Below are 27950 nucleotides of genomic sequence, written 5' to 3'. Positions count from 1 at the left end.
TTACATCCATGTGGTGAAAGACTGCAGCCCAAATATTATTAAAAACACAAAATACAGTATTACCTGTTCTCCTGCATTAGAGCTAATAAACTGTAATAACTTAAAATAAGTTGTTTTACAGGTGTAAAAACAAAACAAACAACACAGCTTTTGCATTCAGTGGGGTTGTGTTAAAAAAAATATGCTGTGAGAGAACAGGGAGCTCGATACTTGGACTGATGACTGGTTTCGTTTCTTTACATAAGAATATTTCTTTTTTAAAATCATTTAGTATCACATGACTTTAACTTCCATCACTAACTGGTGAGGATAAAGCCTCGCCTAACACTGACAGGAAATGACATATTGTAATAGGCGTGGTGATGTCAGGAAAGGTGAGATTTTCAAACCTGACAGTTGTCACCGCCTCACCTGAAGCATCTCTCTGCATAGGAACGATGGCAGCAGGGAAAGTGTGCAAGTGTGTGTGTGTCTGTGGGGGGCGGGGCGTGAGGGTTGCAGTCAGAGGAGGGATCCTCTCTCACGGAGTGCAGCTGCGCAGTTCTTCCTCCAGCTTCAGCTCCTGGAGCTGCGAGCGGACAGCAGCAGAGAGAAGCATGATTCCCATCGTGTTGGTGATCCTCCTGGTTCCACGCGTGTTGTTCTCCACGACACGTGAGTAACACCGAACTTTCGGTAACTTCAGGTAAAGCTACGTCACCTCGATCCTGTCTAAAGGAGAGTGCAGAGCAGCGCTCGAAGCAAGAGAACAAGTTCATGTTCAACTGCGTGAACAAGTTTGTTCCTCACCTGTAAAAATTCTTATTCTTAATCATAGCGATTATAAGGATTAAACTAACTCAGAACTATCTGCAAAATAACGTTATTTAAAATGTATTAATGCAGTAAATGTGTCTGTCTGATACCTGACAGTCAGTGAGGTAATAAGAAGAAGATCATAGAGGAAATCTTACCTATGACTTTGTACTTACTTTATGGCAAAACTGATGCCAGATAACTGTATACAGCACTGTGCAAAAGTCTTGAGCCACTCCTAATTTCCCTTTAAAACATTTTTATATTTTGCCTCCAAGAAGCTCTTGAGCAACAGTTCTCCAGCTTTCTGAAGGTCTTTGAAAGTGTTTCTTTGGAGATTGGCTGCCTTTTCGCTCATGTTCGGTCCTGTCGTCAGACCTGACCATTTTCAGAGGAATGGGTTTTGTTTGTTTGTTAACACTGACCACTGAATCATGCGAGCATGAAAAGGCATCTAACCCAAGGGATGAACTATGGGATGTTGTGCCTGCATATAACAGAAAACTGAGGTGTGCAGTTAGAACAGTATTCATTTTTCATATTATCACAGATATATTGTTTACTGCGCTCATAATTAGCACTGTGTTTAATTCCCTCTCACCGAGGGCCGAAGATGAGAACTGCTGTGCTGTTCCTCAAACATTTTCTCTTTACATTACAGATTAAAACACTGAAGTGAAACATGTGTTAGAAAGCTTATCCGCCGCCCACCTGCAGCATGGCTCATAAAACTCTACATATTAACTCAAATATCTGTGAATAAGGAGCCCGGTGGTACCATTCAAACACAGAGAGGAGGGCTTCTCATGGGCATCAATCACAGGGGCAAACCTCACGCCTCAGACGGTCGCGGTATGGAAAAGCATTCAAGGGTTTCACCAGTAAACCGGGGTGACCTCTCTGACTGATCCTAGCGGGGCTCCATAAATCCGCTTCATTACTGGGTCATAAATATGTGCCGAGAGGCTGCTGCTTCCCACACACACACACACACACACACACACACACACACACACACACACACACACACACACACACACACACACACACACACGTCGGTTGTTCATATCTTGTGGGGACATCTCATTGACATATGCATACCCTAACCCTAACCATGGAAAATGAATGCCTAGCCCTAACCATAACCCTTACCCTAATCCTAACGTAGCCCAATTGTAACCCAGTCACCAAAACCACATTTTGAGTCTCAAAATGCCTTCAAACTCGTGGGGACCGGGATTTTGCTCCGCACAAGTATAGTAAACTTCCCATTTTTGGTCCCCACAAAGATATGAATACACACTCGCGCACACACACGTTTTCCCACGGCTGGCCAAAAAATTTTGCCTCTAATGATTTCTTGTTATAAGTGCTGTGGTTTCACCTCGGGCTCTGCTGTCGGTTTGAGAAACACTCAGACAAACAGCCGCCGAGCGCTGTGTTGGGGATGCTGCTGAAGAAAGCGCAGTTAATTATGGTTAAACGATGACTGGGGGGAAGCTACAAACCTCAAATCTAAATGTAGTCCTGTTAGGAAAGAGAACATTAGCAAGTTTACAGGATTTTTCACCTCCGAGGAACGTTTTGGTTAAATTATTCCACATTCATGTGTAGACGGGGGAAGAGAGAGGGACTGTTCTAAAAACCGTCAATAGATGATGTATTATATTATTTTATTGGTCAGGCCTGGATGTGAGGATCTTCTGGTTTTGTAGATAATCTTAAACAACTTTAGATTCTGGGTATTTATTCTGTCACATTCAGTAATTAGAGAATAGAATAGAATAGAATAGAATAGAATAGAATACTTTTATTCGTCAATTTCTTCAAATGTACTTGCCATACAAATGAATTGAAATTACGTTTCACACTGTCCCATGCGTAGACATTGACAACAATAAGGTGCAGATGCACAATACAATAGAGCATAATACTAATTAGACTTTGAGAACTTGATTATGACAGGACTTGATTATCACATGAAGCCTTCATACTGGTTTTGGCTTAAGAGGTTGTTTTGTGTCCATGTGTCTCCAACACCCAGATGTGGCGGTGATCTCCCCCCAGGATCCCTTTCTGCTGATTGGCTCCAGTCTAACGGCCACGTGCACGCTGAGCCCTGAGCTCGGCGTGCACGCCAGCACTTTATACTGGACGCTGAACGGAGCGCGCGTGTCCAGCAGCGCCTACAGTGTGGTGTCCCCCAGCGTCCTCAGCGTCACCCTTCACGGCCTCAGTGGATCCCAGCAGCGGTCCGGAGACAACCTGGTGTGCCACGGAGCGGACGGACGCGTCCTGGCTGGATCCTGCCTTTACGTGGGCAGTAAGTGGAGGGTGAACACTGACTCTGCAGATGACATTATAAATGAGCACACTTCATAATTACATGATCAGCTTTATTAGCTCAGTATTAATTTTGCAGAACTGCAATCACTGCAGAATAAACTCACTAACAGGCGACATGAACCAGGAGATGTAACTCCTGTGTCGTCCTGTAGGGGGCAAAATTCAAAGAATTCAGCTGTTATTATACGGTCTGCCTAATCAGAAATCTTCATTTGTGCAAGTTATAATAAGAATCATATTAATCATAGTTATTTTTATTAAAGTGATACTACAGGTTAATATAATTCTCATTGTTGCATTAATGTGCTGATGAAGGCAGAAATTATTATACTCATACACATACACAATATTTACATTATGAAAGTATAGTCATATATTTTCCATAATAGATGATTTTATGGGAACGAAGCCTATTTAATACTGAGAGGGAAGATTAGGAGATGGTCCAAAAACAAAGCAAAGGGTTTCAGGTTGTAATAAACCTTCACTCTGACATGAAACTTGCTTATGTTTGTGGAAAAGTTTCAGTTAAGGTTAGGAAGGGAGGTGTCAGTACTCGAGTAAAGTCTGACGTTCGATGTGGTGAATCTGTAACTTTCTCAGAGATTTCTGATCTGAACGTTTTAAGATTAGTTGAGTTGATTTCAAAGTTAAATGATTTCCAGCTGAACTTTTTCTGGACAAAATTCTTTTTTTAAGAAACCTCGATTAAAACCACATGAAGCATCAGGTGGCTCACACTCACTGTGTGTGTGATTAACGCTCTCTTACTCTTTGTTCCTTCTTGATTATAATCTTTATATCTGTCTGTGCTTTTTTTCATGCAGTATCTTTAAGGCGACATTAGTGTTTGTTTTTATTTTATTTATTGTAATAGGTTGACACCAGTCTTCTTCTTCTTCTGTTTTCTGCTCCGTTTTGTCTCCAGTGCCTCCCGAGAAGCCCGTCAATCTAACTTGTTGGTCCCGAAACACGAAGGACTTGAGCTGCCGCTGGAGCCTGGGTGGTCAGGGCGAGACTCACGTCCCGACCAAATACACCCTCAAGTACAAACTGAGGTGAGTGCCTCCAGACCTGCTGTCACAGCTTACAGGTGATTATCTCATCCCGCCGCCCTCAGCTAGACTGGAGAGTTCACTCCGAGGATGCAAACGCCTAAAAACACCGTCTGCCTCTGTGGCGGCAAACACCAGATTCAGTCTCTGTTCTTGCGTCCAGATGGCACGGCAAAGAGAAGGAGTGTGAAAATTACAGCACGGGAAACGAGCGTTACTCCTGCTACATCCCCCGCAACATCGCCCTCTTCACTCCGTACGAGATCTGGGTGGAAGCAACCAATCAGCTGGGCTCTGCTACCTCTGACATCACCACCCTGGACATCCTCGATGTAGGTGAGTGAGAGACGTCTATCTAAAGTTAACAGAGGGTTTCAGCTCAGCTTTACGCTTCCCCCTCTCCTTTTACGTTTCAAATTCAAATTCAAATTCAAATTTTATTTGTAACGTACACAGTCATACACAGTACGATATGTAGTGAAATGCTTGGACAACTGCTCGTGACCTAAAGAAAACAAAAAAGGAAAAGGCTATGAATAAGATAGGAAATAAATATGAAAAATTAAAAAGGGTCAATTTAACTAGGAAGGAATAAAATATAAATTAAGGTTAAAAATGAAATAACTGTACAACACAAATTAGAATGAAGGGTAAATTTAACTGGGAAGAATAAGATAAAATATATAAATTAAAGTTGAAAATAAAATAACTGTACAACAAAATACACAATACACAATATAGAACTATATAAGAATGTATGAAGAAATCTAAATATAAATAAATATATACACAATAACAGCAGCTGTACAAGTGTTAACCGGAAATGAAGAATATAGTGACCAGTGTTGTGCAAAACCAAAGTCCAGAAAGTCCAGTGTGTGTGTAAGAACTGTTTGTCTGCAGAGCTCCAGCGTGTGGCTCTAAGACAAAACTGTCATGTTGTAAAAGTTAACCTTAGCAGATGCCCCTCACGTGACGGCTTCACATGTTCCTGGAATTGAAATTGTGGCGTTATGATTAGTGTAGCCCTCATCTGCTTGCACAGGCCTCCGGTAAACTGTCGCATTTCATAAAGCAGCCTTTGTGTTTTGGAACTCGGCATCCTCTCTCTGTGAATCCTCATTGGACGCTGAGGAACAGAAAGCGTGGAGGCTGTGAGTGGGCTGGAGGCGAAGGAGGAGCGCCGCCGTGTGTGATGCGTTGCGCTGCCAGAATACCAGAAACAATGAGTTCTGCCGGCTCCGTTTCCCTCTTCATCTTGAGCCGAACAAAGAGACACGTCAGCCGACACACAGTGAGCGATGTCTTAAGCGGAAGGTTACAAATGGGAAGCATTTTTAACGAGTGTTCCCTCTCGTGCTGCCATCCTCTTTGCCTTCATCTTCCTCCCCTTCAAAGCACTCGAGCCACTTTGTTTTATTTCTGACTGACTGAGGGAACGACGTGCTCTGGCAGGAACTACAGACTGACCTAAACTGAAGCGCACACACTAAATGAACAGCACCAGGTTTTTAATTTAGCATTTTAATAGCATTTAACTATTAAAATGATAAATTAGGAAACCTCTGAACGTGGTATCACTTTGAAATTGTCCTAATCACACACATTTTTGTAATCAGCTGGTCCAAAAAATCATACCAGGGTACACATTAATGAGTCATTCGCACTACAGTAAAAACAAAACAAAATATGGAAACCTACCTGTGATTAGTAAAAATCTCAGGTTGCAGCAACCAGTTGCAGGTTGTCTTCTTTCTGACAGATGTGTGCAGGTTTGCAGATAAGTGCTGTGTAGCTTCTAACTGGAGACAGATGCCAGCACGTCACAGTGAATGAATAATGAGCACGACCCTTTGAAGTAGGGAGTCCACTCAACTGGTCACCAGCTGGTTGTGTTCTGGTTATTTTCCTGTTTGAAAGCAAAGCTGCAAAAGATCACTGTCCTGCAGAAACCACATTTATAATGTGGAGGAATTTCTGAATTTCTCGGATCTCAGATGGGAATTTCTGTCTGTAGACGGCAGCAAATTTAGGCGATTATTTTTGGTATGATTTTCTCTGATTAAATTGAAAGCGGCATCTATACGCCGTCAGTTAAAAAAATTATTACCTATTAGTAATCTCCGTCTCTTCCACAGTGTGGGTTTTGTCCAGTATTTTTCCCCTCAACCCAATCAGTTTCTCGATGGTCGCCCCTCCCTGAGCCTGGTTCTGCTGGAGGTTTCTTCCTGCTAAAAGGGAGTTTTTCCTTCCCACTGTCTCCAAGTCTTTCCTCACAGGGGTTCATCTGATTGTCTTGAGGCGACTGATGTGATTTGGAAATAAAAATGAATCTGAGTTGCTCCATGTTAACACAGTTTTTCACGTAAATGCCACTTTGAGCAGACTATATCTTGCACGCCATCACAGTCATTTTATTTAAGCTGTGGTCGTAAGCTGTTGTTTTCTCCAGTGCAAGAATGGCTTCTTTCATTTGGGGTTATTACTACAGAAAAAATAAAGGCAAATGATATTGAAACCTACTGTTTCTGACAATCAGCCAATCGGAAGAAGGCTGGCTGGAATGGCGAGGTACGTCTCAGAGAGAGGATGACGTGAGGTGCTGCACCAGGTCCTGGTATCAGATAAATTACGATTAGTATGAACACAAGCTTGCTGTAATGGAGTTCAAAGATATAAATATAAAGTTGGACAATATTTGGTCCCCATTAAATATTTATTTGCACTGCTTTTCCTTCCACATGACAGCTATTTATTTAGTTCATCTGTACCGTGGAAATTCCCTGTGAAGCTTCAGCTCTTGCTTTGATCGTGTGGTAAAGCAGACCAAGGATGAGGCCAAATATAGTAAATACTCTAAAGCTGCACGTAAGAGTGTTAATGATTTAAGAAGCAGCCTCCGAGTAGTTTCATTCATTTCATCTCTTACTGGTCATCCCTGCCTTGTTGGACTTTACACCTGCTGCATGCAAACCCTTTAATAGATGTCCCTTGTGTGTGCAGTGACCACAGACCCTCCCGCCAACGTGCAGGTCAATCGTGTCGGCGAGCTCGAGGACCAGCTGACGGTCCGCTGGGCCATCCCCCCCGAGCTCAAGGACATCCTGTTTCAGGCCAAATATCAGATACGCTACCGACTGGAGGACAGCGCTGACTGGAAGGTGGTCCGCACACAAACCCGCAGACTCGCCTACACGCACTTTCTCTGTAGCTACTGTGGAAACGTGTGAGCAATGATGAACATGAAGCTTCTTGCTTCGCTGTAAAACAAATCTTCTCCTTGCTGTCGTTAGCGATTTATAGCTTCTAAGTGTTGAAGCTTGGTTTTGATCCAAAAGTGCACAAAATGTTCCTCCTTTAACTCTCTTTGATGTTTTCTAACCAAAGCTCCTTACTGTTTCTCTGCTTTGTATGTTTCTCTGTTGAATGAGAAGATTAAGCAAACACCGTAATATTTATTGAATACGAAGTCACCAGTATCCAGAGGAGATTCAGGATGAAAGCAGAGCAAACAAAAGTTTCAAACGCTAAAAATAATGTGGGGAGGCGTTCAGAGCTAAGACCGTGAAATTAAAAATGATTAATTAACTTTATATAAGAGGCAGTCAGGAGAAAATAGCAGAGCCAAAATCACATCGTTAGCTCCTGTTGAAGGAGTGTGCAGCGTGCTTCTTGGTACAGCTGCAGTTTTCAGGTACAGTTGGCGAATTTGTCTCAGGTCTTCTGTGGATTTGAGATCGGGGCTCGTAGCATGTGCTGCAGGACTGATCATGTATGACTCTAGCCTTAAGTTTAAGCTCACTGTCACGTTGCAGAATGGATCTGAGCACTTTCAGGTCAGAAGTCCTCGTTTTCATTCAGATCAAAGCAGGTGAAATGGATTCACGGTGGATTACTGTCCCTGACAGTGACACTGATATCCGGCGTTGAGGCATTTATGGCCTTTCTGCTTTTCCTCCACCAGCTGTCAAAACTGTCTCCTTACAAACTCTGTTTCTTTCTGACCTCTCCATCAGTTGGTGGACGATGTCGGCAATCTGACATCGTGCCGCCTCGCAGGCCTCCAGCCTGGGACCGTCTATTTTGTCCAGGTGAGGTGCAACCCAGTGGGCATCTTTGGCTCGAGGAAGGCCGGCATTTGGAGCGACTGGAGCCATCCGACCGCCGCCTCCACGCCCAGCAGTGGTAGGAACTTGAAATACAGTAGACGCCGTCTCCAAGTAAAAGCTATCAGCCTGGATGTAGCAAACATTTGTCACTAAAGTACTTCCTGTCCCTGACTGTCTCTTTGCTTAAATGGCCTTTAAATGCTTCCCAAGCGTCTGTGATGCCCACATACAGTGGGGCAAAAAAGTATTTAGTCAGCCACCGATTGTGCAAGTTCCCCCACCTAAAATGATGACAGAGGTCAGTAATTTGCACCAGAGGTACACTTCAACTGTGAGAGACAGAATGTGAAAAAAAAATCCATGAATCCACATGGTAGGATTTGTAAAGAATTTATTCGTAAATCAGGGTGGAAAATAAGTATTTGGTCAATAACAAAAATACAACTCAATACTTTGTAACATAACCTTTGTTGGCAATAACAGAGGTCAAACGTTTACTATAGGTCTTTACCAGGTTTGCACACACAGTAGCTGGTATTTTGGCCCATTCCTCCATGCAGATCTTCTCGAGAGCAGTGATGTTTTGGGGCTGTCGCCGAGCAACACGGACTTTCAACTCCCGCCACAGATTTTCTATGGGGTTGAGGTCTGGAGACTGGCTAGGCCACTCCAGGACTTTCAAATGCTTCTTACGGAGCCACTCCTTTGTTGCCCGGGCGGTGTGTTTTGGATCATTGTCATGTTGGAAGACCCAGCCTCGTTTCATCTTCAAAGTTCTCACTGATGGAAGGAGGTTTTGGCTCAAAATCTCACGATACATGGCCCCATTCATTCTGTCCTTAACACGGATCAGTCGTCCTGTCCCCTTGGCAGAAAAACAGCCCCATAGCATGATGTTTCCACCCCCATGCTTCACAGTAGGTATGGTGTTCTTGGGATGCAACTCAGTATTCTTCTTCCTCCAAACACGACGAGTTGAGTTTATACCAAAAAGTTCTACTTTGGTTTCATCTGACCACATGACATTCTCCCAATCCTCTGCTGTATCATCCATGTGCTCTCTGGCAAACTTCAGACGGGCCTGGACATGCACTGGCTTCAGCAGCGGGACACGTCTGGCACTGCGGGATTTGATTCCCTGCCGTTGTAGTGTGTTACTGATGGTGACCTTTGTTACTTTGGTCCCAGCTCTCTGCAGGTCATTCACCAGGTCCCCCCGTGTGGTTCTGGGATCTTTGCTCACCGTTCTCATGATCTTTTTGACCCCACGGGATGAGATCTTGCGTGGAGCCCCAGATCGAGGGAGATTATCAGTGGTCTTGTATGTCTTCCATTTTCTGATGATTGCTCCCACAGTTGATTTTTTCACACCAAGCTGCTTGCCTATTGTAGATTCACTCTTCCCAGTCTGGTGCAGGTCTACAATACTTTTCCTGGTGTCCTTCGAAAGCTCTTTGGTCTTGGCCATGGCGGAGTTTGGAGTCTGACTGTTTGAGGCTGTGGACAGGTGTCTTTTATTCAGATGATGAGTTCAAACAGGTGCCATTCATACAGGTAACGAGTGGGGGACAGAAAAGCTTCTTACAGAAGACGTTACAGGTCTGTGAGAGCCAGAGATTTTTCTTGTTTGAGGTGACCAAATACTTATTTTCCACCCTGATTTACGAATAAATTCTTTACAAATCCTACCATGTGGATTCATGGATTTTTTTTTCACATTCTGTCTCTCACAGTTGAAGTGTACCTCTGGTGCAAATTACTGACCTCTGTCATCATTTTAAGTGGGGGAACTTGCACAATCGGTGGCTGACTAAATACTTTTTTTCCCCACTGTATCTTGACCGTTCTTTCCGTTCTCTCCAATAATCAACCTTTCATTGCCAATTAAAAGCCAAAAAAAGAACAATGTGTCCTCCTTCCCGATCCAACATCCTGAACAAGGAGATTCAAACCGCATGTGGCCTAAAAGGAACCAAACATCAATAGGCTACGTACCTTGATAGGGATCTCCAGACGGAGGATTAGAGGGAACTGCGGAGAGCCGCGGGGACGTTTGATATATTTTTGTCGTCGGCTTCAAACATTGATCAAGTTAAAAAGCGGCATGTCTGTCAGCGGCGCACACAGGGCCTATAAAGCCTGAGTGGAAGCAGGTTTGGGAGCTGGAGGGGCAGATAATGAGTTACATAGGTTATGTGGTCAGGGGGAGGAAGTCGTTATCGGGCTCTGTTGTTTGCAATAAAGAATTGATGGTGGCAGACGACAGGAGCCCAGAAACTGAGTGTCGCTTCCACAAACACACGGCGTCACAATGAAACTAAAGTTCTGTTTGGATTTTCGGTTTTGCAGTGTTGAGCTACGATAGAGTAACTTTGTTTGTTTTTATCACGCAATCAGACAGATTAGGTACAAAAAGATGGAAAGCGTATTTTAATGTCTTTGATTGAGGAGAAAAAATAGGAATCGAAGCTTTTGTCTGCAGCAACGACTGTTTTGAACGAGTTTTCCCGCCTGTGAGAATCAACCCTTCCGAAGGCAGCGTCTCAATTCAACCCTGCTCCGTTTGATTGTCTAATGAAGACCTGAAAAGAACTCTAAACTTATACGAATCATTCCAAATATTCACAGAGCAGTCGGGTCAGGAACATGCTTCGTTTTCTTTAATGCATAACTTCTTCTGATATTTAAAAAGTCACACCTGTGCTCACACTTCACCTGCGCATCTTCTCACTTCCTTTGTCTCCCCCCGCCCCGTCTCCTCCCAGAGCAGCTGCAGAGCGGCTCGTGCGACCCTAAGAGCGGCGAGCAGAACTCCACGCTGCGGCGGGAACTCAAGCAGTTCTTCGGCTGGGTCCGCAAGCACGCCTACGGCTGCGGCGGCATGTCGATGAAACTGTACGATCAGTGGAGGGTGTGGCTGCAGAAATCGCAGAAAACGCGCAAGCAGGTAGGTAAGCGCGGCTGTGTCCGCGGCCCCAGCTGAATTTCTGACCCTGCCTTTGCTTCATCATATGGTCGGCATCTTTGCAAACACAAAGGGGAAGGATTTCTCTTGAACTTGCTCTGTGAAGTTTCAGTCTGTACTTTATGATCGCGTAAAATGTGCGGTTTAGACTTTACAGGCCCAGAGGTGGAAGCATGAAAGTAGACACGCTCTCAGTCGAGCACTCTGATTTTATTACATATTTAATGAGTGGACTTCTCATCTTCATCTGATGGCCACAACAAAGAGAAATAAACACGTAAATGTAATTAACAGCCTTCGGTAATGTGTTCCTTTTGTGTTTTGTTTTCTCTTGGCGCGAGCGTTCCCCTTTCACAGAAATAACTCGGCCCAAATGGCACGCAAAGCCTCCAGATCTGCTGTGTTTGTGAGTCTCTGTGAGGAGTTCACGTCCTCTGACGCTCAGTCCTTGAACTTGAAGAAACCTTTGGTCTGCCTGACTCGATTAGCTCAGAGGTGCCTGGATTTTTTTTGTGTTCTTTATAGGGGACAAGCTGTCGTCTGAATAATGTCTTTGTCCGCAAAGTGTGACAGCTTCCCATTGATTACCTCGAGAGAAAGGCAGCGAGAGGCAACACGGTGAATAAGAACGAGGAGAAAAGCGGCAGTCACACGGAGAAATGTGACGATTAGTGGAGGTGGCTTTTTTTTTCCTAGCTGAATTATCCCAGTAAGAACCATCTGCTTTTGTCTTTTCAGATTCTGCAAGAAGATAATTCATAGCACAGAAACTCGGCGTGACTGTGGCATTTAATTCAAGACGCACATCGAGAAAGCTTGACAGATGACTGGTCCACAGGGTCCCCGCAGTGTTGAGAGGTCCAACTCCCGTCCAAGGGACGCTGCAGAGGCTGTGCGCTCACACACTCTTGATTTTAAAAGGCCCGAGTGGGAGATAACCGAGACAAAGCAGCCTTTCATTCAGTCTGTCTGCTAGATCTGTTAGCAATAACAAAAAATATTAACGCCTTCAAAAACTGCAAATTTATACTCGAAAAAAGTTCAAACTGCTTCGTGTTTAACAGAATGTAAGATAAACACGTCTCTGGAAGTGAAAGTTTGCGGCATGTCACCAGATCAGCTCAAATGTCGTTTAGCTTATTGCACATTTAAGTGAATATTTTATCTATTTTTACTGTGTGTGATGTAAAGTGTACAAACACCAGCTGGTTATTAGTTAAGAGCAAAACTTGTCTTGTAAAGCATCTTTATTTAAAAATACAATCCAAACAAAGAGAGCGTCTCCAAACCGATCACACCTTCTGAATATTTTATATACACATTTCATTACAGCGCCAGCAGAGTTCTTTCTTTGAGCCCTGAAGTAACACAAACGCATGCCTGCAGACAAACACTCACGCAGGATGGATGTTAAAGGCCCTCCGGGAGGAATAAGACTGCAGCGGCGAGCTGGGTGGAGCCGGGTGGAGGGGGAGGGGATCGATAAGTGCAGCTCATAGTGTCCGAGACAGAGGCTACCTCCTGGGAGCGAGCTGTCAGTCGCACTCCTCTGAGTCATACTTGAAGTCCTGCATGATCTCACTCAGAGCCTCTTTGTTCTGGATGATCCTGGGCAACGAAGCAACACACACACACACACACACTTTTATTTGTGCTGGTTTGATATGGAACAGTTACAAAGATTATCGGATCAATTAGAAGAAGAACTGAGCTTCTCAGCAGCGAGCTGATGGGAAGCGAGCACAGTAAACTGAGGGGCTGTAATGGCAGCTCTTACTTATGCTTGATCTCCTGAATCTGTTCTTGACAGCTCTGGTCCTCCGGCTGATCCTGGGCCTGCTGCTTGGCCAGCTGCAGCTTAGCCGTCTGTTGAGAGGGCACATCAGATAAGATTTATGCAAACCACTCATCAGCAGAGGATGGAGGAAAGGCGGATGATTAACCCGGAGATAATGGGAGCTTTATAACATTACTGGAAGAAAGGGAGCTGAATTATAGAGGAATGTAAACCTTTATACAAAAGAACAAAGCAACATCTCTGAACACCAGATGTACCGAAGTCTGTGAAAATGTGGGAAGCACTGAGGTGGTCAAATTTGTCCAACACTCTGTAATACTGCCCGTAATTAAAAGGAACTTCAATGTTTCACATTTGAAATGACAGTAAAATTATATTTATCTACAAATACCTGCAGGTAGGCACACTAGAATAAGGAAACACAGATCTATAGTGTTTAAATAACTTTAATAGTGCATGACTTCAGGTATTACACAGGAAAGGAGAGAAAATTATTCTGCAAGTGATTTTAAGTATGGTGTCATTCAAAATTAAGTTAGCCTTTTCTCCTTCGTTATAGGTCACATCATGGTATTTATTTTGCTGTAAGCTGGTAAGGAAGCACAGTTCTTATGATTTATAGTGGTATAACAAAACGATCATTTAATAACCAAACATCCAGCCTAGACGTCAACATTTTTAATAACAATAAAGATTTAAAAAAGGTCAAGAGGTTCGTTACAGTAGTTCAAACTGGTGGAGGTGAAGCTTCCAGCTACAGCAGGCTGCATCTGCACAGCTGTCAATCAAAACGGCCACTCCCCTAACTTAAATCACCATGGTAACATTATTATGGAGGGGGTTTTGTGCTGGGCATTTTACCTCGGGATGAAGGACTTGCTTGTGCAGTAATCATGTTTCCATTCTGCTTTAAAGAAAGGTTTTTGGTTTCTGTAGCTAATTTTCCCCTTCACACTAAAAAAGAAAAAAATCACCACATATATCTTTAAACAGTGTGTTGATTTAAAGTGATACTAAAGCTTACAGGCTGGTCACTTTGAATGACCGGTGGAGGCTGACGGATGGCAGCTCACTGCTGGATTTCATCCCAGCAAACTAGACTTGTGTTTGTGGTGCTGTGCCTTTTTGAAGCAATTTAACTCCTAGCAGATGATTCTGTTTACTTTTAATACAATTTTAATACAAAGTAAGTCGAAAAGGTGTGTCCAGTTTTGACGGTGATGGAAATATGAGTCCACAGGCCGACTGCTGGCACCACCGTGTGGTGACCATCTCCGCATCTTCACAGCAAGTCTTGAGAAACACCAGTGACCCGATCATTCCTCCTTTTCAAATCAACTCTTAGCATCGAGAGTGTATGTGTGTGAGAGGTGGACAGGGGAAAAAAATGATGATAAATCAACCTCAAAAGATCCAGGTCTCAAATATGAAATCTCAAACATATCCCTCCAGAAGCTTTTCTCACAGCTTTACTCCATCGGTGATGTAAACTGGAGGATTTATAACAAACTGCTGCTCTACAAATGATTTCTGACACTCAACAATGATGGTGGGGAAATCTGCTTTCAGCTGAAGAACGATTAAGAAATGATTTTCGTTTAAAGCAAAAACTCTGCCTCCTTGTGGTGAACCAGTAGAATTGCATCCAGTTTTGGAAAAAGTTCTGAAACATTATCTGTCAGGTACGGTTTAACACCACATTATTAAACAACACAAATTCCTCTTTGACAACTGTTCAACTTTTCTGGTCAGTCATTTATAATCTTCTTTAATCTATATATTTATAGTTTTGCTTTCTAGCACAAACCGTTTTAGATGTTCTGAACGAGTGCGAACAACGTGTGTGTCTTTGTGTTCAGAGCAGGTACTATAAGGCATGCTGTCGGCGGCTCGCTAAAGTAGGATACATATTTATGTTTAACAAATGGTCAGAAGTGAGTGGAACGTGCTGCTTTCTGACAAAGAGAATAACACAGCCTTGTTGCCTTTACTGTGATCATGTTTACTGGCATCCATAGTTTCTTGCCAAAGGCCCGTTAAGGAAATCTCTCATCACCACACAGACGTATATTATATTTTAGATTCCCCTCGACTTTGCCTCGGTCTAAAAAGTGACCCATGCAGAAAGTGCTTACATACCAGTTCAAGTTTCTCCTTCTCTTTGTTCTGCAATTTCTCAATGTGCTCGGAGAGGTCTGGTCTGTCAAACTCGTCGTGCAGCCTGCCCTTGATCTCCAGCACTTCCTTAGAGATGCCGCAGAACGCCTGCGTTATCTCATGGACCAGCTGCCTGTAGTGGTCAAAGTCATAATGGGGCCCTGTCCTCAAGTAGGCTTCGTGTCCCCTGGAAAACATTCAGCAGCCATCACAAAAACAACAGGAAGGGGGGGCAATTAGTCATTTAATACAGATTCCTCTTGTTTGTGTACATGATGTAATCACTAGAGACAGGACTGTGTGTGTTTAACAGCATTATCACGAGATTCAAACGTACTCTTCAAAGAGCCGGTAGGTTTCGACCCGCTCGGACTGAAGATGATAAAATCTCTGGATCAGGGCTTTAAAGTCTGAAGGCACCTGGAGAAACGAGACAGGTCACCAAAATGAAAATATATTAAAACATCAGGTCGCAGGACACTCACTGGATGTATTTTTACTCACACTGAACTCAGACTGGATTACAAATCTGAAGCTACACTTTCTCATTGCAACATATCAGGTGACCCAGAATCCTTCCGTAGTTATGCAGCAATAGGTGTAGCCTGCTGGGGGATTCCCATGATGCACTGAGTGTTTCTTCTTCACTTACTGTGTATTTATACACGTCTTTGCATTGACTCATTATTTATTATTAATGTCTGGCTCTCTTCTATAACTTGTCTTCTGTCCTGTCCGGTCATGGCAGATGGCCACCCCTTCCTGAGCCTGGTTCTGCCGGAGGTTTCTTCCTGTTAAAAGGGGTTCTCTCCTTCCCACTGTCACCAAGTGCTTGCTCATAGGGGTAACATTCGTGTAACTAACATATTAAATCGTGACCACTCAACATGGTATAAATACCAAATAACAAAAGTTTAGTTTTTCTCACAAACACCGATGGAAAGCTTGAATTTTAACTAATATCTTGGCTGTTTTAAATACTCATTAATATGTAACGTGAAAAAAAAGATCAAGATTACTGACCCAGTTTAGAATGAAGTCATGTTGCTGTTTTTTTCTGTTAATGGTTTCTACAGGAGCGAACTAAACAGAAAAAGTCCTGCTTCACTGACTCAGCAGCGTGAATGCTTCAGCATCACTAGCTGGAGGTTCCCAAATTACCATTAGCTTGGTTAGCTTAGCACATGTGTTAGCTTTAAAGTTGGGCTTTTGCGAAGTTAAACTGTGAAATAAGAAACTCACCATGGCTGTAACACACCCGGGATGACTCTCCGCTTTTTATAATGGCACCATGTTTACACTTTATAAGCCCAACACGCCGCTTTCCTCCTGTATGTGAATCAGCAACCTGACCCGGAAATGAAGAACATGCGGTTGTAAATGGCTGCTTTCCAAAATAAAAGCACTTGAACTCGTCGGTTGCACAAAAAAGAGACTTTCTTTCTTTCTTTTTATTGAACCCCTCCTCACATAAAAGTGAAGACGCACATAAACAAAGCAGGAGGTCAATTACACACCAGAAAGAAAACAAACAAAAGAAATAAATAGATAAAACAACTAATTACACATGTCCAAACGCAGATACAATTTCTTCACAAAATTTAGTAAGTTCGCACTGTACTGTACAGTACTGGAATTATAGAACTTCGCCATCTTGTAAACATTCGGTGTCAACCTGATATATACAGTAAAAAAGTAATTGCCCCTTTCTAAATTAACTGTAATTAACTACGTTTTTGGAAAGCGAAGTTTAATTACACTGTCACACCGAGGCCTGATTATTGTCAGACCTGTTGAATCAAGAAATCGCTAAATAGAAGCTGTCTAACAACGTGAAGCAGGCTAAAAGATCTAAACAAACAGCTGAGAAACAAAGTCACTGACGCCTATCAGTCTGGAAAGGATTACAGAGACATTTCTGAGGCTCTGGGACTCCAATGAACCACAGTGAGATCCATTATTCACACATGGAGAAACTGCAGACAGTGCTGAACCTTCCCAGGAGTGGCCAGCCCACCAAAATTCACCCAGGAGGTCACAGAAGAACCAAAACAACATCTGAAGACCTGCAGGCCTCGTCTGGCTCTGTTAAGGTCAGAGGTCATGACTCAACAATAAGAAAGACACTGGGCAAAAATGGCCTCCAATACCAGTTAAATGTTTGATGTCAGTTACTACTGACATCAATGGTGGCACAAGCAGTTATTACCTGAAGCTGGTAATGTTTTTTCACACAGGGCAGGTAGGTCTGAAATTTGTAAACTAATAAATCAAGAAGGGGCAAATACTTTTTTCACACCACTGCATATAAATAAGAATCTGCATCTTGTTTAAGCTGTTTTCAGAAGCCATCATCCTGCATTCAGCCATCTTTATCAACTTAAATCGACCCACTTCTCCATCTACAGCACAATTTGCAGCATTTTATATTCACAAGTAGCTTCTTTATCTCCAATAAATGATATATATTTTTGTGGCACCACATCTGATATTATTATGACTAGTTGTTTATTAATAAATGGAAATGTCCCATGTATGTTTTATTATTATAAACAAAAAAATCTGTAATGTTAAAAGACGTAAAGCAAAAGGAACAACGTATTCTGTGTGTGTATAGATATATATACTTATATGTAAAGTAGTAGTGTAATTTCTGGGTAGCTGTAAGGTGAGCAAGGCCAGTAAAACACTTTATCTGAAACCTCCGCCTGCCGAGGTGGAGGTAGGGGAAGGCTGCAGACCCCGGAGCACCGTGAGGTGATGTCGTTTTGCCGAAACTGTGGCAGTTTTATTTTGAAAAGCCTGATGTTCTCAAACCAATTAAACGACCCTTCCTGTTAAAGGTGCCGTTCTTCGGCACAAATCCCCCGGGAAGGTGCTTTGCCAGGGCGGAGTCACTCCTAAAAAATTGAGCAGAGTGGCACGTGCGTGGACTCCGTGTTTGTGGGGTTTGGTATTTTTGGGGGGAGAGGTCGCAGAGCTGCTCCCGTGCGGTCTCCCTCCGCCGCTCATTGGTCGGCTGAGCATCTTCAGCACCGCGCAGGCTGAACAGCGACGCACAGCCACGCAGCCTTCTTCAGCGGAGGACGACGCGGTGCACGCGGCGCGGTTACTATGACACCGTTTCTCTTATTTTTCTTATTTTGATCCTTCGGCGCTCTTTCGCTCTGCACTGCGAGGATTTGATGCCCGGGGTCTAGAGGCTTTGATCGGGAATTGCCCTCCGGGTGGTGGCTGGGAGGAGGCTGGTTACCCCACCGCTGATGCTCGGACTCCCGGCTTGTTCCACCGGGCTTCCCTCCGGTCGAGTGGCCAGGCATGACGGACCCTAACGACCTCGCTCAGGTTACCGGCAGCAGCACCAGCAGCATCAGCAGCAGCATCTCATGCACGGTTCAGCACCGCCAAACACCGCCGCCCGATCCTCGGGTCCCCCTGCCGGTGTCCCAGCGTCCGCCGGTCCCCCGACGCCTGTTGTGACATGACAGCTCGGGGCAGAAAGGCGAGGATCAAAGGTTACGGGCAGGGACTGCAGCAGGAGCGCGGATGGATCGCATCCTCCGGGAGAAACTGACCGCTGGGGTTTAGAGGAGAGGATGCAATCATCCCTGCATCTAAAATTCACGTGACACTCGATTTATCTGCTCCCTTGTTTCTGCTTCAGATCCTCCGGAGGTCAGCGCGCAGGGTCAGCCCCAGAGCAGCGGGCAGATGTGCTCGCACATCAGCAGGGCGGGTGTCTGCGTTACCGGGTACCCTCCCGGGCCTGCAGCGTGGTAGCACCCACCTTTGCCTTATAATCTCATCGGATGCACAGCCTCGCGGTGTCGGTGGAGTCCCGGCCAGCTGTGCCTGTCAGGCTCACTTAGCCGCCGCTGACCGCCACCTCCACCCGCACAGCCATGGGTTGCATCCAGAGCATCGCCTGTAACAAGTCACGCATCAAACGAGAGAGCATCGTGGTGTGCGACCTGTCCGCCACCATAGACCACTGCCCCACGGTCATCGAGGAGAGCTCGCCCATAGTGCTTCGGTACAAGACGCCCTATTTCAAAGCGTCTGCGCGGATTGTGATGCCTCCAGTCCCGCGCAACGAGACCTGGGTGGTGGGCTGGATCCAGGCGTGCACCCATATGGAATTTTACAACACCTACGGAGACGTCGGCATGTGAGTTCACACCTCTGTCACCTGAGTCCCAGTTACACGCGCGTGACAGGATTTCAGATGCAGGAAAACGGGAGCGCGTGCGTGACGGCGCGCCTCCGTGCACTCTAATAACTATAACGCGTTCGTGCCCGAGCTGCACGCGCTCGGGGAGCATTTGTGCACGCAGCAGGTTAACGGAGCTCGTCAGCCTCCTTCATTCAAACGCCCACCGACAGATTCTGTTCCTGTGACTCTGGCACCTAAATAGAAAAGCTGCTATTAGAGGAGCTAAACAACAGTTGCTGCTCTCACACTCAAATTGTGCCCACGGAGACATGTCCTCCCCCACACCCACACCTCACACACACACAAACGCGTTATGTCTGGAGGGCATATGCGAGGGGGTGTTTAATCCTACTGGGTGCAGGGGTGTGGGTGGTGCATGCACGGGTGAGAGGATGGGGTTTAGGTTGTCATCGGATTGGTCACATGGCATGGTAAATAGATGGTAGGGGGCCTCCAGATGACAAAGCTGTTGATTACAACAAAGGGATGATGATGATAATCCACTGGCACACTGAACCATCATAGCTTTTCTTTCTTTATTTCTTTTTTTAGACAATTTGGCCCAACAAAGAGAAACTTCCTGTAATAAAATAGATTTTAAAAAGCAAAACGGCTTAATGAAATACAGTATCACATAACTAAAAGCTTGGTAGAAATATAAAAAAATATATATAAAATAATCCGCAGCCAATCAAAAAACAAGCAAAGCAAAAACAACAAATATCTCCAAATACACTCAAAAAAAGCAAATTGGGTGGTTGTTACATTTACAAAAGTCTAACTTGTAATTTGAACAAAATAATTTCATGTCCCTATGGTGAACATAATTAAATTATGTAGGAGCTGCATGAAATTCAACAACTTAATTTGTTCTTGTTCAGATGACCTGATCAAATCTAATAAGAGTGGTTTGTTGCCTGGACTCACGAAATTCACAAGATGACACAAGATTTCAAACCACAGGAAAATCGCTGGAGTTATAAGAGGCAAACAACCATACACACACCACGTGTATGTTATTGCTATTTATTTCGGTTTAAGCTGTCAAGTCTTGATTGGTGGTGTGGTGGTTAGCGCCGTTGTCTCACAGCAAGAAGGTCCTGGGTTCGAATCCAGCTAAACTGAAAAAAAAGAGCCTGTTGGAATTCCTTAAGTGAACAGTGGTTGCACACAATTGCTTTGGCAGAAACAACTGAGTTAAATCAACACAATGTATTCATATTCAATAAGCCTGTGCAGTTTGTGTTGATAAAATGTGAGTGAAACTTGTTTAAATGAACTAAGTTGAGCTCTTGGAATATTTTAATCCTTCGCAGTTTTGTCACTTTATTCCAACACTATTCAATAACTTTTACCCCAATACTACTTGGTCACTTAAATAATAAAATTTGTCTTCATATTTCATAATGTTCAACAAAGTCTAGAGTCTGGTTAACATAAAAATTGAATGAATTTACAACCACTACCATCCTCCTATCTTTATCCAGGCTGCAGGGGGGGCTGGGGCATAACCCAGAAGTGATACGGTAAGAGGCAGGGTACACCCTGGATAGCTCACCAGTCTGTCACATACAGACAAACAACTATTTTCTCTCAAATTCACACTTTACGGTAATTTGGAATCACCAATTAACCTAACTCTAATAACCGCATGACTTTTAACTGTGGGAGGAAGCCAGAGTACTCAGATGGAACTCACTGTAAACTAGCCAGGTTGTGGATTTGAACCAGTGAACCCATGCTCTTACTGTGAGGCAACAGCACTAACTGTCATGGTCCTGAGTCTGAGGACTCAGTGTTTTGTGTTTCCTTATGCTTTTGTTCATTCCGAGTGTGTATTCTGTTGTGATTTTGCCATTTGTTAGGTTTCTGTTCTTTGCCTGCCTGCTCCCACTTCTCTGTGTTCCCTCTGTCTGTCCATGGTGTTATTGTGTCTGCTCATGAGTCTGCCTGTCATGTTCAGTGTCCTGTCTGATTCTCTGTGTCTGTTAGTTTCCTGTTTTATTCTGAAAGTTCATGTCTCATGTCAGTGTGTTCAGTTTTACCTCTCCCCTGTCTCGTTAGCCTTATTGCTCCCAGCTGTGTCTCCCTCCTGTGGCCCATTCCCTGATTACTCCCCGTGTATTTAAGCCCTGTGTTTTCCTGTGCTCTCTGTCGCGTTGTCTGTTTAACGCCGTGTCCGTCTGCATCATTCTGTGTAACCTGGTGTTTAGTCTGCGTCTCTCCGCCATCTTTCATTGTGTATTTTGTTCCTCCCCCTGTGCGTGTTTGGTTTAAGTTGAGTTCTTTAGTTTTCCCCAGTTTAGGTTGGTTTACTCCCTGCTCTGCTCCTCCTGTTTTTGTCCCCTTATCACCTCTGCAAATAAATATTCACTCGCACCCCAGTCAGTGCCTGCATCTTGGATCCTTTACTCAATTCACCACACGACTGCTGTGCAGCCGTGACACTAACCACCACGCCACCAAGATGTCAACCGAGGCTTAACAAAAGTAGGAAAAGCTATGATTTCAAGGCTTGATGCAGAATTTTCCATACGTTTTTGTCCTTGACAGCTTAAACCGCAATAAATAGTGATAGCATACATGTGGTGTGTGTAGTTGTCTGCCTTTTAAAACTCCAGTGATTTTCCTGCAGTTTGAAATCTTGTGTGATCTTGTGCATTTCTTGAGTCCAGGCAACTAACCATTCTTACTAGATTGTATCAAATTACACGTTACAATTTTGTAAATGTAACAACCACCCAATTTCATTTTTTTCAGTGTAGTATGCAGTGAATTCTCTGTGGGGACTCTATTTCCTCCCACAGTTAAGTCATGCAGTTATTGGGGTTACGTTAATTGGTTAAAAGAATTCTCTCCATGTTAGCCCTGCAATAGACTGGTGAAGAGGATGGATGGAAGTTGTTATAAATCTGTTAACCAGACTCTAAACTTTGTTGTACATTATGTAATATGAAGATAACGTGTAGTTTTTAAAGTAACCAAATAGTATTGGGATAAAAAGTTATTGAATAGTGTTGGAATAAAGTGAGAAAATTGTGAAGGATAAAAATATTTCAAGAGCTGAAATTACTTCATCTAAACATGTTTTAATCACATTTTATAAACACAAACTACACAGGTGTATTGAATATGAATAACTTGTGTTGATTTAACTTGTTGTTGTTGTTTAAGTTGCTGCCAAAGCAAAACATCTATGTTCAACCAGTGTCCTCACTGCTGAATTAAGTAAATCCAACATTTTCTTTTTTCAGTGTAGGAAAAACAGTCGCCACAGCACCACAACTGGATCTAGTCATGCTGGTATCATTAGCAAACTAACAGACACGTTACACGTGTTCCTGGAGTCCATTAAGGGGCAGCTAACAGGGATCAAATGCGCTTTTTGGGGACTACTTTCATCGGTGGATTTGGTGCCATGTTTATACACGTCATACACAGCAACAGTGGCTTAACTTGTGTTTTTAATAAGTTTGAACGTCAGTTAAAATCTATGAAACATCTTTTGAATGAATGTTGGAGTTACCCAGAGATCTCTTGGTTCTCTGTCTTCCTCCAGGTCCAGCTGGGAGCTGCCTCAGCTCCGTGAAGGCCTGGTCCGGGCCATCAGCGACTCAGATGGCGTGAGCTACCCTTGGTATGGAAACACGACAGAGACAGTCACCATAGTCGGCCCCACGTCCAAGCCGTCCCGCTTCATCGTCAGCATGAATGACAATTTTTACCCCAGCGTTACCTGGGCTGTGCCGGTCAGCGAATCTAACACGCCTTTACTGACGAACATCAAAAGAGACCAGAGTTTCACCACCTGGCTGGTGGCGCTCAACACCACATCCAGGGAAAAGATCCTGCTCCACACCATCAAGTGGAGGATGAGGGTTGACATCGCAGTGGACCCGTCCCTGCCTCTGGGTTCCAGGGCCAGGCTGGTGGGCCGGGTGCACCAGGACCAGCCGCGGGTGCTGACTCGAATGGAGCCCATCCCTCTTAACGCCATGGGGAGGCCCAACGCCAACGATGCCCAGGTTCTGATGTGGAGGCCGAGGAGAGGCCCTCCGGTTGTTGTCATACCGCCCAAGTAGAACACCACGTGCATCTGATTGGCCGTTTCTGGACATCATATCATATCAGGCCAATTCTGCTAACAGGATAATCAGATGAGACGCAAAAGCAGACAAAAATGATATTTATAAGCAGGCTGAGAATTGCATTACGTGCTGATGACCTCATCAGAGTTGCAGTGCTTTGAATCTTGAGGGGACAACCGCCTTAATTCCCCACCGCTGCCTTTGATGATTAGAAAGTTTGTTAGTCCCTGCTTCTGGTGCCGTTGGGCCGCCGGGTGTGCAGGCATGCACTCCGGCCCTGCACAACAGAGGGAAGACTCGTCTGAAGCTTGAACATCTGCGCTGGGATGTAACTGATACCTGTGCTGTAGCTACTCAGGCCCTGGAAGAAGTGATGGAGCTTAAATACAATTGACAAAGGTTTTCGCGGCCTTAAAGACAGCATACTCGTGGCCTGCTCTGTTCTGTACGCTTAAGTGCTGTGTAAGAGTTTAAGCGAGGAAAGTTGTTAGAGTTTGCGTTGCGTTCACGTCCAGCGAGGACGCCGTCGCTGTGGGGTTCCTTCTTCATCGTGGACGCAGACAAGTAGAATCTCACCGGGATGACGTGAGCGTGCAAACGCGTGTATCTGTTTGTGCTTGTGTGCTTTCTATAATGGAGCCCGGGGTCGGGCCCAGGCGTGCTGCTGTGTCACACCGGACTGCCTCACACACTCTCACACACACACACAAGGCCTCGTTTGTAAAGCCGAAACATTGTAGGGTCATTTCTTTTCTTTGTGTTTCAAAGATTGTCACATGCAAACACAGAGCTACCTTGTTTTTGACATATCAGAGGAAAAGCAGAAATAACACTTTGGTTTCAGTCACATACACACAGACATGACTGAAGCCCTGCAGCAGGACTATTTCCCCCTCCTGCAATCGCACGTGGCCAGTTCGTCCGAGCTGCAGAGCTTCTCCCTCCCTGCCTTTTGAAAAGCCAGAGATGCCTGTGTTGATGACAGCCTGCTACAGTCAAACATGGTTTTATCATTTGAGGAACGTACTGATGCCAAGTTCCACTCATGTAAGACTGAGATCACACCAAAACATAGTTTCTTCTGAGTTAACCCTGGCAGCTTGCAGCCCTGCAGTTAGAAGGTGATCTGCTGAAGCGCAGCAACGTTTCAGCTGTCGTCAACGTACTTGCTCATCCAGATTTGGGATATCAAACTAACGCCTGTTAAATCTCACTCATCTGAGGGTTACAGGGTTTTTTCTTTGTCTTCAAACAGCATTTTTTACATCTAGAAAAAATGTATGACTGTTCATCTTCAGGGTGACGAAAAAAGTTTCGTCCATTCAAAAATTGTCCATTCAGCAGTTAGCAAAATATCCAAACACGTGACGGTGTGAGAGGAAGTGTTTGCTTCGCAGCGTCTCTGGTGGTCTGTCGTGATGTGTGTGTCAGAAGGTTCGCGGCTGAAAATGAAAGCCAGTATGTGCTGTTTTCCTACGAGCTCACAGCTTCAGCGTAGTTCACTGTTAGGCTGTTGTGTTTTGGCTCGTAGCCTTCATCGTGGTCGTAAAACATCACACACTTGGCTGAGATTGTGCGTTTTGTATTTCTTTCTATTTCACATCTGCATCATTTAATCTGTAATATGTTTTATGATGACCCCGATGAATGCTGCGAGCCACAAATGCGCTTGTCTAGCCTTACAGTTACTCTGTATACTGTCGGTGCTGCAGGAGGTTTGATCTCTTCAGGCTTTTTCCTCTCCTCCGTGCACCTTAGAAGGAGGTGAAACAGTGCCCCAAACCAGAAACCTCTACGCTGCTTCTGATGATTTTCCAGGCGGTGCATTTGCTGTAGATCTGCTCATCCGGCCTCAGTGGGACTGAAAAAAAAAAGGCTTCTGCTGAACTGGTCCAGATGAGACAGAGATGAAGAGAGATGGATGATGTAACCACATTATCTTGCTGATGCTGCTCATTACTCTTGGTGCGAACCGAACAAGCCTTCACATACACACACACACACCTCATATAGAACAACAACAGAGCCAGGATCACCAGGAAGGACTGTTCTGCCGGCTTACTGCAAAACTTAACACACACTAACCGCACAGCGATGTGGACAAAGAGATAGTTTAACACCCTGATTATTGTAGCTATGACGCAGGGGCAGTTTGTGAGGCCAAGCCGACAATCACGAGCAGCACTTCCGATGGGACAACTTAGAAGGTGATCGTTATTGGACTGAAACTTTGCGCAGAGAACTGATGCTTTTATAGTGGGGAACTTTCCCCCCCACATGCCCCGATTAAAATAACGTGTTAATTAAAAATACATTTTTACTTCACCGTGAGGGTCACACAGTCTGCCGTCAAAGTGCATCCGGGCCTCAAGTGTCTTTTACAGTTAACAGCCGTGCCTGTGGGCTCGGAGCAGAGTGCTGCACGGCCCTTCGTGTGAATCTGACTTGTTATTCCTACTTGTCCTGCCGGTCGACGTTAGATTGTCTGAAAGCGACAGGCTGACGGTGTTTTACAGTGTTTTAATGTGGAGGACGTACAGTCCTTTCTCTCAGACTGTCTGGCTTTTGCATGCAGTGTTTTTAAACTCATTAAAACAAATGCCAAAAATAAAGTGTGAACTTAGTCCTCTTTGTCGCTCCACAGCCCAGGTACAGTGTAACATTTTTACATGGGTATAAGAGGCTGCAATGTCCCCATGGTACATTCACAGACTGTAGGTAAAAGATGGACGAGCTGGCTCTGTAGCTGCGTTCTCTGTAACCACCAGCAGGAGGCGACTTTAGTGATTATAAGATACTTGTATAAAAATCTACTGGGAAAACAACCTTTCAGCTCTTTTCCAGATGGGTTTATAACTTCTGATCATAGTTTCACATCTTATTGAACACAAATTGATTTTTATTTGGTCAATTATCAGTCAGGATCTTAAAGCATTTATCTTTTTAACTGCGTTAGAAAAAAGCTGCTCTAGTTTCTAAAAAGCAATAACTCCTACCGAGCAATCAGTGGTCACTGTCAACCTCTCTGACTTTTTATTAGTGCTGTTCACATGTGTAGAGCACATCTTTGCTAGACAAAGAAAAATTGAATGCTTCATAAGGGAATCACTTCCAGCCCGACTAAGATTTGGGAACATGAAGCTTAGGGTCAATTTTCAATAGCAAGTAGGGCTGCCACAAACGATTATTTTGATAGTCACCGATTATTTGTGCGATTAGTCGACTAATCAGATCATGCATCCATCGGACGCTCTAGTGAGCCTTCACCTCCTGGTCATCTATTGAGCTGGTGGGTAGCAGACGTCTCTGAAAATGTCAGAGCACTTTTGCAAATATGTGATGTCTTGATAAATTGAGCAGATATTTGAAGTTTACACAGCTACATCCTCGCCGGAAAATATCTTAAAAGTTTATTTTGTGACCAGGAAAGACTAATATTAAAATTAAGTCGCTGCCGTCATTGTTAGAAACTGGAATTGGCTGGATAGAATTCTGGGATAGGTTTAGGGATGGGTACCAGTATCCGGTGCCATTATGGCACCAGTTCTGACATAAACTGTAGTAACCAGACCGAAAAGCAGCGCACATTTCGGTGCTTTTTTTTCCTGAGATGTCATACACTTTGGATTCTAGCCAATAATTTTACCTTACCAAGGATAGTAGGCGGGCCCAGATACGTACGTTCTTTTAGAGCAGAGCTACAGATTAAAAATGCCCAAGGTGAAGCGGTCAAAAGTCTGGCTGTACTTCACAGCAAAAGATGCAAACTCAGCAGCCTGCAACAAGTGCTTTAAGGTGATACTGTGCAAACGAGGTAACACCTCGAATCTGATGAAACACCTGGCGACGCATAGCGTTCTTTTTAAAAGCTGTATTTGATAGCTTGCTGCAAGCCCTCACACATCTACTGCGGGTGTGGTGCCTGTTATCGGACCCGGAGTTAGCAACATCCCCCAAAAACCCGAAGAATAGAGTCCTGGCCCCTAGCCCTGCCAGTGTAGCAGAAATGATGACGGATGATGATGCAGCAGCAGCCGTTCTTCTCTGCATGAGTAGCTTAATGTTGTTCGTGTGTAATTTACGTTGAGTAGGCTAACCACGTTATTACATTAATGCATGTAAGGTGAACTAGCAAACATCATCATAGCTACATGCGGCTGTCTTCTTGTTTGATGGCAGATGCTCCCTTCACCCTGGCCAAAATGACCAAAGAAAAAGTGGAAAACAGCTAAACATGAGAGGTTTTTGGACAAAGTTTGTGTTTTTTCCATTGTTTAAGCACTGCTTCCAGCCAAGAGTGATACCATAAATCCCCTATAGCTGCAGAAAAGGCTAACATTGTTATCTTTTTACAAAAAAAACAGCTGAACATGAGAGGTTTTTGGACAAAGTTTGTGTTCTCCATTCTTTAAGCACTGGTTCGA

At 44.2% G+C, this 27950-nt stretch overlaps 3 protein-coding genes across 4 annotated transcripts; 2 read left to right on the top strand and 1 right to left on the bottom strand.

The window, feature by feature from the left end:
- The first annotated feature begins 557 nt into the window (after nt 1–557).
- crlf1b (cytokine receptor-like factor 1b) lies at nt 558–12072 on the top strand. Its single transcript, XM_085447768.1, has 8 exons — nt 558–654; nt 2840–3118; nt 4070–4199; nt 4360–4532; nt 7200–7357; nt 8213–8381; nt 11071–11252; nt 12009–12072. Exons 1-8 carry the CDS (start codon nt 597–599, stop codon nt 12030–12032), a joined length of 1173 nt encoding a protein of 390 aa, XP_085303894.1. The 5' UTR covers nt 558–596; the 3' UTR covers nt 12033–12072.
- Nucleotides 11462–16614, bottom strand: rex1bd (required for excision 1-B domain containing). Of its 2 annotated transcripts, XR_014917863.1 has the most exons (6): nt 16468–16614; nt 15563–15645; nt 15208–15412; nt 13048–13136; nt 12669–12878; nt 11462–12248 (listed from the first exon to the last, which is right to left on the bottom strand). XR_014917863.1 is itself a non-coding variant. In XM_085447770.1 (5 exons), exons 1-5 carry the CDS (start codon nt 16468–16470, stop codon nt 12806–12808), a joined length of 453 nt encoding a protein of 150 aa, XP_085303896.1. In that variant the 5' UTR covers nt 16471–16614; the 3' UTR covers nt 12500–12805. The 2 variants fall into 2 exon arrangements, 1 of the variants encoding a protein (XP_085303896.1); XM_085447770.1 differs by lacking the exon at nt 11462–12248 and having other exon boundaries at nt 12500–12878.
- Nucleotides 16615–18080: 1466 nt separating this feature from the next.
- On the top strand, nt 18081–23946 carry fam78bb (family with sequence similarity 78 member Bb). The gene is made up of 2 exons (XM_085447769.1): nt 18081–19393; nt 22998–23946. The coding sequence occupies exons 1-2, from the start codon at nt 19128–19130 to the stop codon at nt 23518–23520; spliced, it is 789 nt and encodes a 262-aa protein (XP_085303895.1). The 5' UTR covers nt 18081–19127; the 3' UTR covers nt 23521–23946.
- Nucleotides 23947–27950: the final 4004 nt, after the last annotated feature.

This window comes from Copadichromis virginalis, linkage group LG23, assembly GCF_057382275.1.
Source record: "Copadichromis virginalis isolate Kocher_CV1m ecotype Utaka linkage group LG23, C_Virginalis_male_GT1.1, whole genome shotgun sequence".
NCBI classification, from domain to species: Eukaryota; Metazoa; Chordata; class Actinopteri; order Cichliformes; family Cichlidae; genus Copadichromis; species Copadichromis virginalis.
This window is presented reverse-complemented; position numbering and strand designations above follow the sequence as displayed.

Excerpts from the sequence above, each read along its gene's own strand:
- fam78bb (XM_085447769.1), top strand. The coding sequence starts at position 19,128 with ATGGGTTGCATCCAGAGCATCGCCTGTAACAAGTCACGCATCAAACGA. Across the intron at positions 19,394-22,997 it reads ACCTACGGAGACGTCGGCAT|GTCCAGCTGGGAGCTGCCTC; the intron begins GTGAGTTCACAC and ends GTCTTCCTCCAG.
- rex1bd (XM_085447770.1), bottom strand. Across the intron at positions 15,413-15,562 it reads ACCTACCGGCTCTTTGAAGA|GGGACACGAAGCCTACTTGA; the intron begins GTACGTTTGAAT and ends AATGTTTTCCAG. Across the intron at positions 12,879-13,047 it reads ATTCAGGAGATCAAGCATAA|GATCATCCAGAACAAAGAGG; the intron begins GTAAGAGCTGCC and ends TTCGTTGCCCAG.
- crlf1b (XM_085447768.1), top strand. The coding sequence starts at position 597 with ATGATTCCCATCGTGTTGGTGATCCTCCTGGTTCCACGCGTGTTGTTC. Across the intron at positions 655-2,839 it reads CGTGTTGTTCTCCACGACAC|ATGTGGCGGTGATCTCCCCC; the intron begins GTGAGTAACACC and ends TCCAACACCCAG. Across the intron at positions 3,119-4,069 it reads ATCCTGCCTTTACGTGGGCA|TGCCTCCCGAGAAGCCCGTC; the intron begins GTAAGTGGAGGG and ends TTTTGTCTCCAG.